The sequence below is a fragment of the Pongo abelii genome, chromosome 16 (assembly GCF_028885655.2).
Source record: "Pongo abelii isolate AG06213 chromosome 16, NHGRI_mPonAbe1-v2.0_pri, whole genome shotgun sequence".
NCBI classification, from domain to species: domain Eukaryota; kingdom Metazoa; phylum Chordata; class Mammalia; order Primates; family Hominidae; genus Pongo; species Pongo abelii.
Genome location: NC_072001.2, coordinates 46836303 through 46853782, shown reverse-complemented (window position 1 = coordinate 46853782; position 17480 = coordinate 46836303). Strand labels below are relative to the sequence as shown.

At 46.0% G+C, this 17480-nt stretch overlaps 1 protein-coding gene across 5 annotated transcripts in view; it reads left to right on the top strand.

The window, feature by feature from the left end:
- The window catches only part of FRMD5 (FERM domain containing 5), a 339597-nt gene that overhangs the window by 272297 nt on the left and 49820 nt on the right, over positions 1 to 17480 (top strand). For all 5 annotated transcript variants that reach the window (XM_054532727.1, XM_054532726.1, XM_024232618.2 and 2 more), the window contains exon 2: positions 13687 to 13791. In XM_054532727.1, the coding sequence (XP_054388702.1) occupies positions 13687 to 13791 (105 nt within the window). The remainder of the gene's footprint in view (positions 1 to 13686; positions 13792 to 17480) is intronic.

Below are 17480 nucleotides of genomic sequence, written 5' to 3'. Positions count from 1 at the left end.
ACTCCACCCAGGTCCCCACTAGGGGTCCTGTTGGCAGTGGTCAACATTCAGTTACTGCTTGAGACAAGCTTATAAAAGACTTGGCTATCTTGGCTTAACTTGAAACAACTCTAAAGGGCCGTTCTGGCTCCAGATCTCCCCATGGTCCAACCAAGTCAACACTAGGCCCACATGGCAGCTTAGCTTCTCCCTCTGCTCACTCCAGCTTTCTCCTCCTCTTTTCCATGGATGTTGTTCCCAAGAGCACTTTTTTTTTTTTTTTTTTTTGTGACAGTGTCTCACTCCGTCACCCAGGCTGGAGTGCAGAGTGCAGTGGCGCGATCTTGGCTCACTGCAACCTCAGCCTCCCAAGTTCAAGCGATTCTTCTTCCTCAGCCTCCCTAGTAGCTGGAATTACAGGCACATGCCATCACGCCCAGCTAATTTTTGTATTTTTAGTAGAGACAGGGTTTTGCCATGTTGGCCAGGCTGGTCTTGAACTCCTGGCTTTAAGTGATCCACCTCCCAAAGTGCTGGGATTACAGGCATGAGCCTCCATGCCTGGCCGAAGAGCACTTCTTAATAAACATCCTTCATGCTAAACTCTGTCCCAGAGTTTATTTCCTAAGGAATCTGACCTGTGACAAATGATAAGGCCGGTAGCCAATTCTATGTTATCATTTATCACCCATTGATCTGAAGCCCAATGATCCTATGCCATCTTGGCTAGGTGTCAGGATGTATTTTAGAAAGACAGGCAAAACATCAGAAAAACTGTAAAGAGAAAAATCTTAGAAATGTAGCACTTTCCTATAGAAAGGCATTTGATAATTTCCAAAAGTTAAAAACATCGTAAATCCTGCTCCACATGACCCCAAGAGCATGGAAGTATTTTTTAGCATCAATTTCCTAAAAATAACTTGGCTATGAGGTTCACATCAATATAATTAAGCAAATGTAATTATTAGTTTTTTCCAGTGTTGAGCTTTTAATTCCCTTTCCAATGGCAAGGACCCAGTTAGCAATCATCCTGGAAGCAAAGCCATTTTACTGCCCGTGACTGTGTTGGTTGTATAAGAAGTTACTTTAGAACCAGGCTGTATTGTCGGCATCTTTCTGGAGTTGAGGCTGGGAGCCCCTTGTCTCACTCAGCTTCTTCCCCTTCCCTCCCTTCCCAAGTACAGCCTATGTAGTTAGAATCAGCAAACTAGATAAAAGGCAGTACCCAGCAGACCAATTCTGAAGTGAATGTCTAGAGTTAAGCTAGACTCGGATTTGGACAGGGATACCCTTACCCCAATTTGATCCTCTGTTCTTTCCTACACTGATCTCACTGGGTATTAAGAGTTGAAGACTCAGGAAGGAGGAGCTCATCAGGTAATTAGCCTGGTCATAGTCATTTAGTAATTAATCAGCAAATACTTCTTGCCCAGGCGTGGTGGCTCATGGCTGTAATCCCAGCACATTGGGAGGCCAAGGCAGAAGGACCCCTTGAGCCCAGGAGTTCAAGACCAGCCTGGGCAACATAGGGAGACCACCCCCCTTCAGAAACTTTAAAAATTAACTGGGTGTGGTGGCGCATGCCTGTGGTTCCAGCTATTCAGAGGCTGAGGTAGGAGGATCGCTTGAGCCCAGGAGGCCAAGGCTACAGTGAGCAGTGATTGTGCCACTGTACTCCAGCCTGAGCCTCAGCAACAGAGCAAGACCCTGTCTCAAAACAGAAACAAAAACCCACAAATACTTCTTGAGGATCATGTACAGGGCACTGGGCTGTGAACCATGAATGCAAACACTGGACACCATGCTTCTGTGTTTCCCAGTAATGGAGAGGAGAGTGGACTTAAACATGGGAAGGTTAGCATTAGGACAGCTAAGCGGTACAGGCAGTGAATACCATGAGATCAGAGAAAAGATGGCTTTTCCCAAGTCACTTTTTCAGGTATCTCTAAACCGCGTGTCTTTGCAGCCTTGAGATAGCTCAGGTAGTGCCTTGCTCAGATTAGACCCTCAGTAGATACACATTGAATTGAGTGTTTTTCCCAATGGTTTTCCATCCACTTTTTGGCCTTCGAATAACACAATATTCAGTTGGCAGCAGATGTTAAGATTTTTTTCAGCAGTAATATCCCAACCAGTGTTGCTGTGCAGCCCTCAGCAGACTCTAGGTCTCATGTTTGTAACCTTGCTGTGCAGAGGCACAGAAGATGACAGGGATGCGCCAGAGGCCTCAGGGAGCCGCTGGGCTCAAGGTTCCTGCCTCCCCTCCACTCACTCCTACTCTTCTTGACCAAAAACTGAAGAAGGAGCAGTCACACACTTCCAGAAAACTTGCCTCCTCTGTTTGCTCTCTCCATCACACTGCAAAGCCTGGACCATGGTTCTTCCTGATGCTCTGGGGACCTGGTCATTCCCACCCTACCCCCAGTGCACATTAAGACATACATTTCCAAGCCCAAGAATTATTTATTTGTTTATTATTTATTTGAGACAGAGTTTCGCTCTTGCTGCCCAGGCTGCAGTTGCAGTGGCACGATCTCGGCTCACTGCAACCTCTGCCTCTTGGGTTCAAGCAGTTCTCCTGCCTCAGCCTCCCAAGTAGCTGGGATCACAGGCACCCACCACCACACCCGGCTAATTTGTTTTTGTATTTTTAGTAGAGATGGGGTTTCACCATTTTGGCCAGGCTAGTCTCAAACTCCTGACCACAGATAATCCGCTCTCCTTGGCCCCCAAAAGGGCTGGGATTACAGGCGGGAGCCACCACGCCTGGCCCCAAGAATTATTTATAGACCAAAAGACATCTGTTGCTGCTCAGCCACTGAAATACCACATCTGGGAGAACCTTCAGGAAACTAACAAGTTGAGGGACCCAATGGTAGTTGTCTCAAAGCACATCCACAGCTTCTGCCTCAGCCAAGTTTCAGAGGCTCTGCCTCTGGTTAAGTGAGATGAGGTTGCAAGGGACACTTTATCAGCCCCTTTCCACCTCTGTCAGTTCCTATCCCTTCTTTATCTGGACAGTTGAAGAGTTCTCAATCTTATATACAAGATCATACGAATAAATCTTTATTCCCCACCCTCACCCCAGCCAGACTGTCACCCCTAAAGCCCTCGCATATAGAAATCCAGCAGCCCCACTGCTGCCTGGGTTATAGTCCAGGAAATAGTGGGCCTGGGAAGGACAGAGGCTGGTATTAGCCTGAGGATCCACTCTGAGAAGATCTTGCAACGATCATCATTTTATGAGGCTGGAGGCGTGCATTAGATGATCTAATGGGACTTTTCCATCGCTCACAGTGGAATGTAAAATGACCAGACTCGTAGCAGGATAATAGTTTCACATAATGGTGTTCACTGTGTCAGGCCTGCTAGAGGCACTTTCTAAAACTGAATGGATTCTGTTTAGTTACTCTTTCCATTTACTTTGAGCAATGGCCCTGAGTTTTTTAGATTAATTACACTAGCGATAAACGTCTACCTTGTTAAAGCTACCCGATTACCCTTTTTAAAGAAAAAAAAAAAACTTTTTAAAATCCTTGTTTAGGAGAAGATGGACCTGGGATGTTATTACTTTGATTGACTAATAACAGAATCAGAGGATTTTGAGCACATAAGGGGACATGAGATTATTTGCGGATACAGAAACTGAGGCACAGAAAGGGAAAATGACCTGCCCAAGAGATCACAATCAGAATGTGCCTTTTCTTACTCCCATCGCTTCCCTCCTGCATGGGGAACATGGAGGACTTGCCTCCTTGGCATGGAACTACAAGCTCAGAGCATATTTCCTATACCCGCCCCAACCCTCCATGGAGGGGCAGCTGGATCCTCTCTCAGGAAAAGGAGAGAAAGGAGAAGGCTGGTCTTGACAGCCAAGACAGAATTCTGACTAAGGAGCCTTGAGGAGCGTAGATGTAGGGAGGGGACAGCAGATTGAGGTACTGGGGCACCTTCCAGCCCCACCTCCTAGACAAGAGAGCCCAAAGGCCAGGATAGGACATGTTCTGGAACAGACTCCCTGTCACTGACAGCAGATCTGGGGTGAGAAGGGGAGTTCTTTCCCTGGATTGAGTTTGATGATAACTACTGGCTTTATTTTCTGATGATCTAGTTCATAGCAAAAGTGCAGTGAGTTTTGAGCTAGTTAGCCATTGAAAATAAATGCTAATTGGAGACTCGAACTTGCAAGCCAGAGTTGGGTAGCTGCCCACTGTCATGAAAGGCAGAATTTAAAAACCTGGCAGGAAAGAGCAGTGTTTCTCTGTAATATTTAACTCACAGCCTAATGCTCTGAAGTTGGTACTCTTGGTATTTGAAAACGTGGAAGGTTAATGAAAGTGGGGTTTGTGCTAACAGAGTTGGATTGTGACAGAAGTCAAATATCTGCTTCTTTTTCCCTTATCCCTGTAGTCTTGGCTTCAAGAGCTGCAAGACCATCAGATGCCAGTAATCCCCAGACCAGCAACAGTAGCATCACCTGGGAACTTGTTAGAAATGCAAATTCCCAGGCCCCACAGCAGACCTATGAACTAGAAACCCAAGGGGCGGGGCCCAGCAATCTGTATTTTAACAAGCCCTCCAGGTGATTCTGAGGTGGACTCAGGTGTGAGAACCAATGGTCCGGAATATGGTATGCTTCCTAATTTGCTGTTTATTAAGGAAAGTCAGCCTTCTGAGTGAGCTAGCTGTCTGCCTCCTATCTTGCCTCCTTCTCCTCTTCTCCTCCACCACTGGGACAACCACTATTGGAAGATTTGGGGTTTGTCCTACGGCTTTCCTAGGCCTCAGTATTTGTACAGGAAACTGTCTCTCCACCCATCTGTCTGGCTCCAGGCCCCAGCTGTCTCACTCCTCTCCTGGGACTCTCACTGTTGTTCCAGTGAGGTTGTTTCTACTTAGTGCTGGGAAGGGAGGCATAAACCTGGCTTTTGTTCCTCTAGTGGGACCACAGATCAAGGCAGACCATGGAACTCTTCTTCAGAGTTCTGCTTGCTGTGACAAGGGGCTTTCAAGGGAGGCCCTGGCTGTCCTTCTCAGGAGAAGCAGTGAAAATGACTTGTCTGGTCCTGGGATAGGATGCCAGCAGCTGTGTGTGACCGGGCATGCTCTGGGGAAGTTGGGGCTTCAGACAGAGAGCTGTGGGCCCTACTTGCCCATCCCTCTTTCATTTATCTGTCAATATCCTGTTGTGCAGTGCCCTGGGGAATCCCAGGGGGAAGAGTCGAATGCTGCCGGTAGCTCCCATAGGTTTAACTACAGAGGGAACCTGTTCTGTTTTTTGAGGGAGATCAGGGCACTGGGTTAATTTCTTGAAATGTATTTTGCCAAATGCTTTTTTTCTTTTTATTCTAATTAAAGCTAAGGCATTAAAAGGTATAGTGTCTATTGGAATTGTGTCATATCTTATTCCCCTTACTCAGCTCCTCCTTTCTAGGGAGCATGTCAGGAGCCTGTCACAGAAGCTCTGCCTTTGTCTCTGTGGCACTGACTAGAAGCTGCCAGGCTTCTGAGGGGATTTGGTTTGATTACATATATTTGATATTTTCTACTCTTCTGATCTGATCAGGAAAAAAATAGCCTTGGGTAAGAAGACGACGAAGATTTGTACTTTAAGAGCCACTTCGGGCATATTTCCAAAATGGTAGCCACTCCCAGATCTTGGGACACTACAAGGTGGACATGTAGCCAAGATCTGTTCATGCATTCTTGTCCAGGGAGGACAGGCTTCTGTTCTTGAGTGCATTGACTCATTGCTGAGGCCTTGTGCATTCAAGTCCATCCATCCTGGAGGAAGAAGAGGTCATAAGAGGCTGAGGAAGTTGGCACGAAAACTCACAGGGTTTTTATGTATATTTTGTGTCTTGATTTGAGCCCCACAGTCATCCTTAGATGTAAGATTAACTCTGTTTTATAGATAAGGAAGTACTTGAAGCTCGAGTACATTAAGGGATGGGTCTGAGATCACAAGCTGAGAAGTGGCAGACCAGGGCCTTGACTCTAAGTCTACTTAGTGCTCGTTCTCAAAGCCTTTGCCTTCCCAGAGCTCTTCCCCTTTCTGCTCCCTGTGCCTCAACTTCTAAGGCACATGAGTAACCTGATAGGAGAGTTGAAAAGGAAACTGCACCCAGACTGCATTCAGGTCTCAAAGATCCTGACCTGTTTACTAATGAAATGTGTCTACCTCAGGATCTATCACATATGTTGGCACTAGCCAGTAAACAATTTTTTTGTGAAGAGGAGGGAAATAATCAAAGAGTTATGAGGACCAGTGAGTTTATCATATTTCTCCTGACCTTGGCCACCCAGGATACTCCCTAAAACCCCAGAAATTCCCAATTTTGCCAAACATGCATTTGTCCTTTGGAAAAAAAAAAAAAAAAGAAAAAAAGAAAAAAGCAGCAATAAAATGAGTTGTCAAACTGTCCTTAGGGTTGGAGCAAGGGGAAGTCAATCTTTCCCCAAATTCTAGATTTTCTCTACAAGTTATTTGAAGCAGCGTTGTATGAGAAGTGCAGCTGTATTAGAGAATGTGTGTGTGTGTTGGGGGTGGGGAGCGGGGGGTGTAAGTGTGAGAGATAGAGAAAGAGAAGAGAGAGAGAGACAGAGAATAGAGAAAGAGAATATGAGCTTCACAAATACAAAGGAATGAGTTTTTTCCTAACAAGCCTGGCTGAGTTTCCAGTAGTTCTGCAGCTGTGACATGACTAGTCCACTGAGATATTCAGCACTGGTTGGAAAAATACAACTAAAATTTATTCAATCAATAGCAAGATGCAGTGATGCTTTTAAGAGTCACCTTACTTGTAAAAGTGGCTTCACCAAAGATAGGAAAGATGAACGAGTTGTCTGCTTTTCTTCAGACCTGGCTCTGTTTTTCTTTTTCTTTCTAGACACTTCACAGAGTACAAAGATTTCATGTAGAAATGAAACACCTTGTCTCTTGAAGCATCACCATTGATATCTCAATAAGACTAGCCCTCTTCTTAGCCCTGCTCTTACAAGCTGTACAACAGCAGGTTTGAAGTTCTGCTCAGAGGGTCTTAATTGCCCTTGTTGAGTCTGCTTTGGGCCATCTGTGCCGACAGAACACTTAGTCCTCCCTCCCATGACATTTCCTTGCGCACGGTGACCTCCATGTTCCAGACTGAATGTGATTTCCCCGCCCCACGTGCATGTCCTGCGTGTCACACCATGTGGCAATGAGCAAAGCCAGTTCTCTGACCCAAGTGAGGACTGCCAACAGGGCTCCCTGCAGCACTGCACCTGGCATCTGAACCTAGAGATATCTGTGTGGCTTGAAAATCCACAATCATGAAATCACCCCAACTCTCAATTTGCATGTAGAAGGGGGTTGTTGGGGCAAAGAAGTTGCTGTATTTAAGGATTTGAAAATCCTTAAATAAAAGAAGTTGCTGTATTTAAGGATTTGGTGAGAACAGTGGCTAAGAAGCACTGATCCTCTCTCCTTCTGAGCTCTGATTTCCCTCCACTTTGGGGCCTCGCCACTCCTCCAGGAGCCACATGGTTACCTGGCCCCACAGCAGCCTCCTGGCACTGTAGTCTAGATACCAAGAGCCTGCTTGGGCCCCATTCTTCCCAGTCTGATGGCTGAGTTCTGACAGTAGGAAACAGAAGGGAGTACCTGGGTAGGAGTGAGCTATGGCCCTGCCACATTTGTGGTGACCTGCTACTCAAGAGAGTATTGCTTGCAGATGGACGTCTCTGCATTTCCCCCTGGAATGAGCTTCTTAATCTTCTCCCAGAGTGAGCTGGCTGCTCTTCTAGCTGCAGCCTTAGCAGTTCCTGGACAGATTTCGTTGGTTTACGACTAAGCAGGAAAAGTGAGCTCCTGGGCCAAGAGCTCAGCAGGGGTTCCCTTCCTTCAAAGAAAGTGTAAAGAAGGTGCTGAAGTTAGGGAATCTGGGGCTCTGCTGTTAGCACTTGTGCCCCACACCCTCCCTCTGCCTCAGAAAGCTGGGCTGGGTGTAGCATGTGACCACAGAGGCAGCGACTGCACCCCAAAAATTAATTCACACTTTTCTGCTCAGCTCACTAATGCCATGGCCCTGAGAAGATGACCTACTGTGGCTGTTCCTCTGTAACATTAAAGTGCTTTTACACAGCATCTGCTCTGGAACCTGGCAGACATCGGCATGCCACTCATGCCCTCACACCACTGATAAGGAAAGCAAGGAAGTCTTTGGCCTACAAGAAATTTAAATATAAAGTTAAGCTAGAATGCAGGCTGAGATGCCATCCCATCCCTGGTGCCTGTTTCTTCCCTGGCAGGCCTCCAAGGACAACTCGTTCGACTGTTGCCCTTCCTCCAGGGTGCCTAGTCTCAGTGTGGCTTTCTTCCACCTCTGGACTCTTGTACTTTGGGCTACAGGTGCTCACTTTCTGTAATCCCTCCATTTTACCTCTGCCTTCTCTAAGGGCCCGTGAAACCAAGACCAGCTACCCTTTAACAGATTGTGAACCAAGATCATAGCATGTAGCCAGGAGGAAGTTGGAATCACTCTTACCCTCTGCTAGACTCAACTTCGTTTGCACTTGCTTGTGAGGTGCTTATGTGCCTCACAAGTAAGCAGGATTGAATAAAGTGGAGCCTAATGAGTGGGGCTTTCTGCATCTTGGCTTCTCTCATCAGGGTGCTGCATGCCAGAGAGCCTGGGATTAACCTCATCCATGATGGGTTAAAATAAAGCTCCTCTCCTGCCCATGGATATCGACGATGAGACAGAAAATGCAATTAACCTTGAATAGTTTAGGTCACTGGCCCAAGCTTGCTTACTGCTTGCTGCCTCAGTCCCTTCCCTAAAGAATAGGCAAACCATAGAGAACCAGAACCAGGCGTTCCAGGGAGGAGCAAAAATAGGAATTATCTCACCCTCAGAGCTGCACAGTGATTCCAAGAGGCTCGTGAATCATTCTGTGCACCATATAGAGAGAATAAATGGGTTGTACCTATATGCACTAGTATTTTCAAGTATGTATAGGCACTGTTGTGGTTCATAAAATATAAATTTATTTTTTAAACGAGTGCTTAATAAGTTATTTTGATCCAATAATGTCTTTGGGAAGAGAATAACCTCAGAAGTAGCTGCAGGGTGAGGATTTGGGTGCTGTGCCTCAGCTCACTTGTCCTGAAGATAAATGTCCTCAGGCTTGGAGCTCTGACTTTGTGACTAAACAGTAATCACCTGTCAGCGCAAGTGCCTGTTTCTCCAGTATAATCAATGGCACAGCATTCAACGCACAGTTTAGCCACAGTGCCAGGGCACCTGCAGGCAAAGGGAAGGGAAGACGGCTTTGCCATCTCATCAAAAGAAAAGACTGTCACAGAATATTCCAGAAAACCCTGGACTTAGGACTGGGAGACCATGGAGAGGGTATCCCAGGACACAGCTGGCATCAGAAAGTGCAAGGGGCCCCACAAGCCCAGGAAGTTGTAAAATTCCTAAAATCTTGCCCCTGCCATTGGCTTGTAGGGAGCCCATCATGATGGTTCAGCTGCATGTGATTTCACCCAGTGCTGCCTCAGGCCACTCCACCAGCCACAGGTGTGAGTACCTCAAAGGAAGGGCTTTGTCGCAACCCTCTGTGAAAGGTGCCTCTGCAGCAGAGCTCTAAGTTGATTCTACCTTTGCATACCTGCTGGGGATTTAAATTTCATGGAATTCTGTGTCTACCTCTTTCCTCATTCCCCTCACCCCCACCCCAGCCTTGGAGAAAGAGCAAAGGAAGATGCTTCTCTTCATTAGTCTATGCAAGAGCCCTGCAGCTCAAAACAATGTATCTAACACTGGTAACTGGTAAATGGGAACTTGAGGGAACTATGTCTTCACGGCGGGGGAGCAGGGGGATTCACCAGGTGCCGAAAAGTAACCAGAAAAAGGTCTTTTTTATGTAGCTCTAGGGAATGGGTAATGGGATATGTCCTTATTTCCTAACTACTCCAAGAGAAAAGCCATGCTTCCTTTTTCTTCCTGTGAAGTGGAAGAAATCTGAAGTTGGATCTACTAAGTTCAGGGTTCTTACCAGCTAAGAGCCTTACAAGTGCATCTGAGCTCGCAGCCCATGAGAATGAGTTGTTTTATGGAAGGCAGGATTCTTATTAAAAGTCCATATGATTTCCATCACAGAAGCATGTTTTCCCTATAGCTATCTCTATCCCATTGCTAATCTGGTTGTTGTATGTACGGAAGCAAACTTCCTCAGCCCGTAAAACTCACATCATACTGTAGTAGTGTTTGTGAAAAATTTTTTCATAAAAAAAAAAAAAAAAAAAAAAACCAGCTGATCACAGTGTAATAGCCAGCTTGGTGCAAAGTAAAATTTGTAGAGAAAAACAATGAAAATATGCTACTGTCTCTCACTGTTCCATTTCAGTTGCTCTGAGAGAGATAATAGTATAGGATATGCTGCATGGGATAGAGTTGAACATGTTTCCTGTGCTCCCAGAGAACCTGAAATACCTCTTTAAGCTCTTCTCACTCTCCTGGCATCAGTGAAGAAGTAGTTAATAGGCCCTGCACAAAGAAAGTTCTGACGGAGTCCTTTGAAAGACCTGGTTTGTGGCCCACCATCCAGAAGTCCCAGCATGATTCATAATGAGTCTCTGTCCTGAGAGTCACTCCTTCCTGTGGGGAACCAAAGACAGGGGGAATAGTGCATGCGAGTTCAGGCTTATGTTGTGAAAGGGAGTGTGAGGCTAGCAGAAGTGATACCGGTGGGCTGGGGGAGGTCCCCAAATGCCAGTGAGACCTCCACCCCAGCTGGTGTCCAGGCTCTTGACACCATTGAGAAGATAAGAATTCTTTCAAGGAATTCGGGGAAGAGTCAGAAAATAGTAAAAGTACAGAGATTTATTGAGATTTATTGCAAAGGGCAAAGTACACATTCAAGAAAAGGGAGCGCGTAGGCGTCCTTGAGAGAGTCGCTCAGTGGGGTTTGGGGTTTCTGTCTTTATGGGTTTCTTTAACCAAGGGTTGCAATATTAATGAAAATTCTTGGGAAAAGGTAGAGATTTCTCATAATTGCAGTGGCACCTATTTTTACAGCAAATATGGGTGGTCTTGGAACAGTCCTGGCGCTGGTAGGTATGTGATCTAGTATGTTAATGAGTTTATAGTGAGGTCCTAGGAGAAACCTAGGTCAAATCCAGCCACACATTGGGTTCAGTGGGTCTTCGCTAGCTTGGTCCATGCCCTGTTTTTCAGGGTCTTATCAGCCCATAGCCTCTAGTCATGTGAAACTGCTGTCTGGAATTTTTATTCTCCTGTGACCACCCTGTATTATTCCTGTCTCAGAAGAGGAGGGGTGTTGCCCACATGTTGCCTCCTTCTGTAGTTGAGCTGTCTACTCTCCTATTCTTCCAGCTCCTGCAAGGACAAACTTCTTAACATAACTGCCTCGAGATTAGCATCCTGCCCTAGTTCTCCTTGGATAGTATGGGGTGAGCTAGCAGAAGGGGAAGAGGTGAGGTGTAAACCTTTTGTGAAGGTCTTAAAAATATGCTCATTCTTGGGGCAGGGCCAGGCCCTTCTGTAATTACCCATGGCCTTGGGCCTTGGCACAGGAGAGATCTTTGGATCTTATCTTACAACCTCAATTTGTGAGGCAAACGTGATAACCACTACACTACAGAAATTCCTCATACAACCTCAATTTGCATGCAAAATTAGACATAGACCCGCCAGAGATGATCATCTGAACTGAGCTGCAGAGACCACTGGGGACAGGCCAGCGATGGATGCTGTGCAGGCTCCAGATGTTTTGACAGTTTCCTGCAAGTCATTCTCCTCCCACTTCACCCCGGCATCCGGGCAGGTCTCTGAAGTAGAAGGTTGTGGGTTATAAACAGCCTAGCTTTTCACCGTTTTGTGAAATCTTTTAGCCAACCTTTTCCCTTCTATTCATTCGGTAATTTATTCAACAAATAATTATTGAGGACCTGCCTGCCATGCATCAGGCCCTGTGCTAAGTTCTGGGGGAAGGCTTCTGACCTCATGAAAATTACAGTCTAGAAAGGAAGCAGATAGTAAATTAATAACTAAACAAATCAACAAGATAATTACAGATGGGTATAAGTGCTATGAAGGACATAAATGGCAAAATGAGATGGAAAGTAACTGGGAAGGGCTATACTATAGGGAAAGGCCTCTCTGAAGAGGGGACATTAGAGCTGAGTCCCCAAAAAATAGGAGTGGCTGCAGAGAGCAGCAGGAAGAACATTCCCGGCAGAGGGAACGCAAAGACAGTGGCAGAAAAGCCCTGGGGAGTTCAAAACGGAAAGGCCATGGCTGAAGTATAATGAGAAAAATGATTTTGGGTGAGTGCAGAGAGAAGTCAGGAGCCAGGCTATATAGGGCCTGGGACGCCATGATCAGAGTTTTCATTTTATTCTGAGAGCAAAAAGTATTAAGAAAAGTGAGTAACATAAAGATCATTGTATGTTCACTGCCACATTGTTTGTAATAGCAAATTAGAAACAAATGTCATCAATATGGAACTGGGTAAATAATTTTAGATTCATTGCAGTGATATGCAGCAGTTAAAAACTGTGAGGCATATCTATATATATTGCCATAGAAGGATTTGCAAGATACCCTAAGTGGGAGAAAAGAGCTTAAAAATATGTTACAAAATGTATTTTTAAAAGAGGAGATGTATATGTATGTAGGTTTGCCTGTGTATAAAACATCACACAAAGGATATACAAGAGGGCTGGGCATGGTGGCTCACACCTATAATCCTAGCACTTTGGGAGGCCGAGGCAGGCAGATCACCTAAGGTCAGAAGTTAGAGACCAGTCTGACCAACATGGTGAAACTCCTTGTCTACTAAAAATACAAAAATTAGCTGGACGTGGTGGCACATGCCTGTAATCCCAGCTACTTGGGAGGCTGAGACAGGAGAATCGCTTGAACCTAGGAAGCAGAGGTTGCAGTGAGCCGAAACTGCACCACTGCACTCCAGGCTGGGAGACAGAATGAGACTCCATCTCAAAAAAAAAAAAAAGGATATACAAGAAGCTGATAACAGTTGCTTCTGGGGAGAGGAACTGGGGCACAGGGTGGCCAGGATGGAAGGGAGACTTACTGTTCCTTTTGTATGTTTAAATATCCTACAATGTGCCTGATCACTTATTCAGCAAGAAAGAGGTGATGTCTAAATTGTGGACACCCTCATTGCTGTACGGAGAATGGACTGAAGAGGGCAAGAGCAAAGGCAGAAGATCAGTTAGAAGGCTCTGGCAGTGGTCCTGTTGAGGGATGGTGGTGGCTTGACCTATGGTGTTGGTAACAGAGAGGAAGAGAAGTGAATGGATTCAAGATTTACTTTAAAGGCTCAGTCAGCTGGGCCTGGTGTAATTATTGCTGTATTCCACACTGACATTCCCTACACCCACAGTTTAAGAAAGCTCTCTGCATTTGAGATGGGAACTGGGCTTACCTGACTCTATCCTGACTTCTCTGACATCTTTGTGGTGGGAAGGGTTCTTGGGCTCCTTCCAGGTGCTAAAAGCCTCTGGATTCCAGACAGTGAGTGATGTATCACAATGTGGAGGACATAGTTATGGACACTCACCCCTTTCATAGACACGTGCAACAGTTACAAACAACTTTTAATGGCTGTAAAAAAAAAACAAAGTTATACTGAAGAAGCCCACTCATTTCTCAATGGAGCTTTCTTTCTTTGCAGAGAGATGCCAAAGGCCAGTACCTGTTTGACCTTCTTTGCCACCATCTGAACCTACTTGAGAAAGACTATTTTGGTATCCGCTTTGTAGACCCAGATAAGCAGCGGGTAAGTCAATATTCAAAGCACAAAAGGAGGAAAGGGCTAGTCAATAAGCCTGAGGTTTTGAACTGTCATTCATATTCAAAGTCAAGCTTCAGGAATCAGGGACCAACCAGACCCTGCAATTGGATGTCATCTCTTCAAATCATACCATTAGACCTGGAAGGCACCTTGGCTAGAGCTCACCTGGAGAAGCTTGTCATTTTACAGTTGCTGAAATGGCAGGCTAGGGAGCTTAAATGATTTGCACAAAGTTGGAGGCAGAGCAGCTGGGCTGGAGTTGTGGTCTCGGAGCCCAGGTCACAGGGTGAGCCTGTCCTGCCCACTTTCTAGTAAGCGGGCTGAAGCACATTGTACTGGTTAGGAAAGGCCTCACCAAAGGTGCCATACCAACCCAATCTAGACGGTACAGAGACAGAGCTAAACCAGCGCGGGCCTTTCAGCACCTTGCAGATCTTGCAGTTCGTGTTCTGCTCTACACAGCGTAGGCAGCTCTGCAGACACAGGGCATTCTGATAGACAAGGGTGCTGATATTCCAGACAGATTCAGGAACAAGTCCATTATCTCAGGCCCCTGCCTATTTCTCCAGCTTCATCTCTCCAACCTGCTGTGGTCCCGCCAGACAGTAATATTTTTGCTCTCCAGATACATCATACCTTCTTTCTTTACAGAACCTTCACCTATAGAGTTCTCCTGCCTAGAATCTTCTTTTCCTCACCATTCCACACTCCACACCCTTCTTCCAGCTAACTCCTTTTCACACTTAAGGTCTTAGCTTAGACTTTTACTTCCTCTGGGAAGTCTCCCCTAACCCCACTCTGTATTAGGGATCCTCCTGTGGGTCCCCATGTGCCCTCTGCTACCCTATTATAGCACTTATCACATCATTCTGTGATTACCTGTGTTCCCTGCAAAAATGTAAGTTCCATGAGGGCCTGGACTTTGTCTCATTCATCACTATCTCCCATCTAGCTAGCACAGGCCTACAATGTAGTTGGTGTTCAATAAATATTTTCTGAAGAAATGAATGCATGAGTGAGTTAATGACTTATAGTGTTATATTTCTTACATCCATTTGCCCAGCCTCCCAGCTTGCAGACACCTGCAGTTTCTATAACTTCCCTTCATCTACCCTTTGCTCTTTGTGGAGATGTACTCTCTGGCATCCCCACTAAAGTAGAGAGGTAATGATGGTGTTTCTTTGTTTGGTCCAAACTTTTATCCTTAAAAAGGAAGGCTGGCTATGTGCACTGGCTCATGCCTGTAATCCCAGCACTTTGGGAGGCTAAGGCAGGCGGATTGTTTCAGCCCAGGAGTTCATGACCAGCCTGGGCAACATGGCAAAACCCCGTCTCCACTAAAAATACAAAAATTAGCAGAAATCGTGGCATGTGCCTGTAGTCCCAGCTACTTGGGAGGCTGAGACATGAGAATCACTCGAACCCGGGAGGTGGAGGTTGCAGTGAGCCAAGATCACACCACTGCACTCCAGCCTGGGAGACAGAGCAAGACTCTTGTCTTAAAAAAAAAAAGGAGGGCCGGTTACTCCAAGATCTCTTCATCCCCTAGAGTGGTGGTATATGAAGAAAAAAAGGCAAATTGTATCCTGTTCATTGGTTTTTTAGTTAGGTCAGAATGTGCTTGAGGAGAATAAGAGAATATGTGGATGTGGTCAAGGTTAAAATGAGAAGGAGCTAGAGAGAGATAAGAACATGGGAAAGAGGAAAAGTAAACATTTATGGAGTTCCTACTACCTGCCAGGCTCTGCGCTGCACACAAACCTCATTCTTCCAGCTGATGTATACTGCTCACTGAGTCGTGCCAGGCACTAAGCTAAGAGCTTCACGTATGTTATTCCATCTCATCCTTAACAAAATGAGATGAGTATCCCTAATGATAATATCTGTTATCCAGATGAGTAAATAAAGTCTCAGACAAGTTAAGTAACTTGCCCCAGGTCAGTGGCAAAGCCAGCCTCGAGCTCAGACCTGTTTGATTCCAGGGCCAGTGTGGTTTCTGAGATTCCATGCTGAATGTATAACTGATAGCCTCTGAAAGTTGTGTAAATCTGTGCCTTGCGGGAGGGGTTAAGGAGAGCAGAGAGGCTTGAGAGAGTATCTGAGGATTGTAGGGAAATGGGGACCTGTAAAGAGTTGTCATTAGTCCACTGATTCATGGTAGGGATGGAGGAGCTGAGCTCCCCTGCTCCCTCAGGGCGTAAGGGCCTAAAATAAACCTCCTTCCCTGGGTCTCAAGACAGTCTAAACCCAGCACTCACATCCATCCGATGTCAGTGATTGCTCTGCAGGAGCCTCCATGCATCTGGAAGCTCTCCTGGTCTCTCCTGGAGGAGCTGCCCTCACTCTCCTTCCCCAGGATGCCTGACTCAGGCCCAGGGCCTCCACCTTCTCTTGGCCTCTGCTTTGTACCCTTTCAAGCCCCTAGAGTCTGAAGATTGTGCCACATTGGCCCATTCACTCAGATAGAGGAGGAAACCCTCCTCTCTGAATCTTCTTTTCCTCTTCTTTTAATCCCTCCTCCCTAAGCTAAGCCCATGTTGTCTGTTTGCTAGTGAATCTGGGACCGATTTGGTCAGGCATTTGCAAAAAGCCACTCTGGCCATCACCATATTCTTGGGTTCCTCTCAAGATTTCTCTGCCAGACTCCAAATCCCATGGACCAGCTGTGACAGCTTTCCAGTCCCTTCTCACGCCTTGCTACTTTCCTCCAGCCTCAGTCCTTTCTTGAGCTCTCACTACAATAAAACTAAAATCTTCTTTCTAGCTATTGTCAAGGGGAATAGCCTTTTGTCATTCAGCTTTATCTGCCCTCTGCTGATAATGCATCTCACAGTCATTAATTTCTACCTTCCTTTATTTCTTTTAATCTATCAGTCTAATGTCTAGAAGTATTGGTGTTCTGTGTACTGAGTCCTTGGCACTGACTATGTTCTCCTCACTGTCCACAATTCCAGTGTGCTCTGAACAGATAGGCCTCCTCCGTCTTCACAGGCATACCCTGGAACCCCAGTTGTTTCTGAGCAATTTCATCTCTTGCCTTTGCCTCCCTGTGAAGCTGAGCCGTGGTGGGCCGTGTAATGTGAGAAGGGCCTCATAACCACATTGAGTGGCTATAATGAGTTGCCAGCCTCGTGGGAACTCAGATCAGTGGAAGCAGGAGAGCAGAATGTCAGTCCAGATTATCCATGTGGAGCTGACGGAAGAACTGGCTCTTAGTGGCTCCATTAACTGCATGACCCATGGCCCAGCCCAGAAGGTGATCACTGGGAATTAAGGGAGGCCAGGATGCTGACTGCAGCACCCTGGCTGCTCTCCTGCCAGAGGGAGGACTCTGCCAAGACATTACACTAAATGGAAGTAGCCAGAAAAGAAGGAAGTATGGGCCCAGTCCCTTTGCCATTCAGCAGCTACCTATTGAACACTGTGCTAGGCACTGGTGATACAGTGGTAAACAAGACTGACAGTTCTGGGCCTTCATGGAGCTTACATCTGGCAATGTTAAGCTACCTCTGGATAATCAAACCCCAATTAATAGCAGTCCTACCTAATCCTGATGAGCAAAAAGCAACAAATATCAATAATAAAATTTATAAAGGACCCATGTAGAATTAAGAAACACATATAGAATGGTTTCATTGCTTCCCCCAAACGTAAGTACCATGGGAAAATGTATT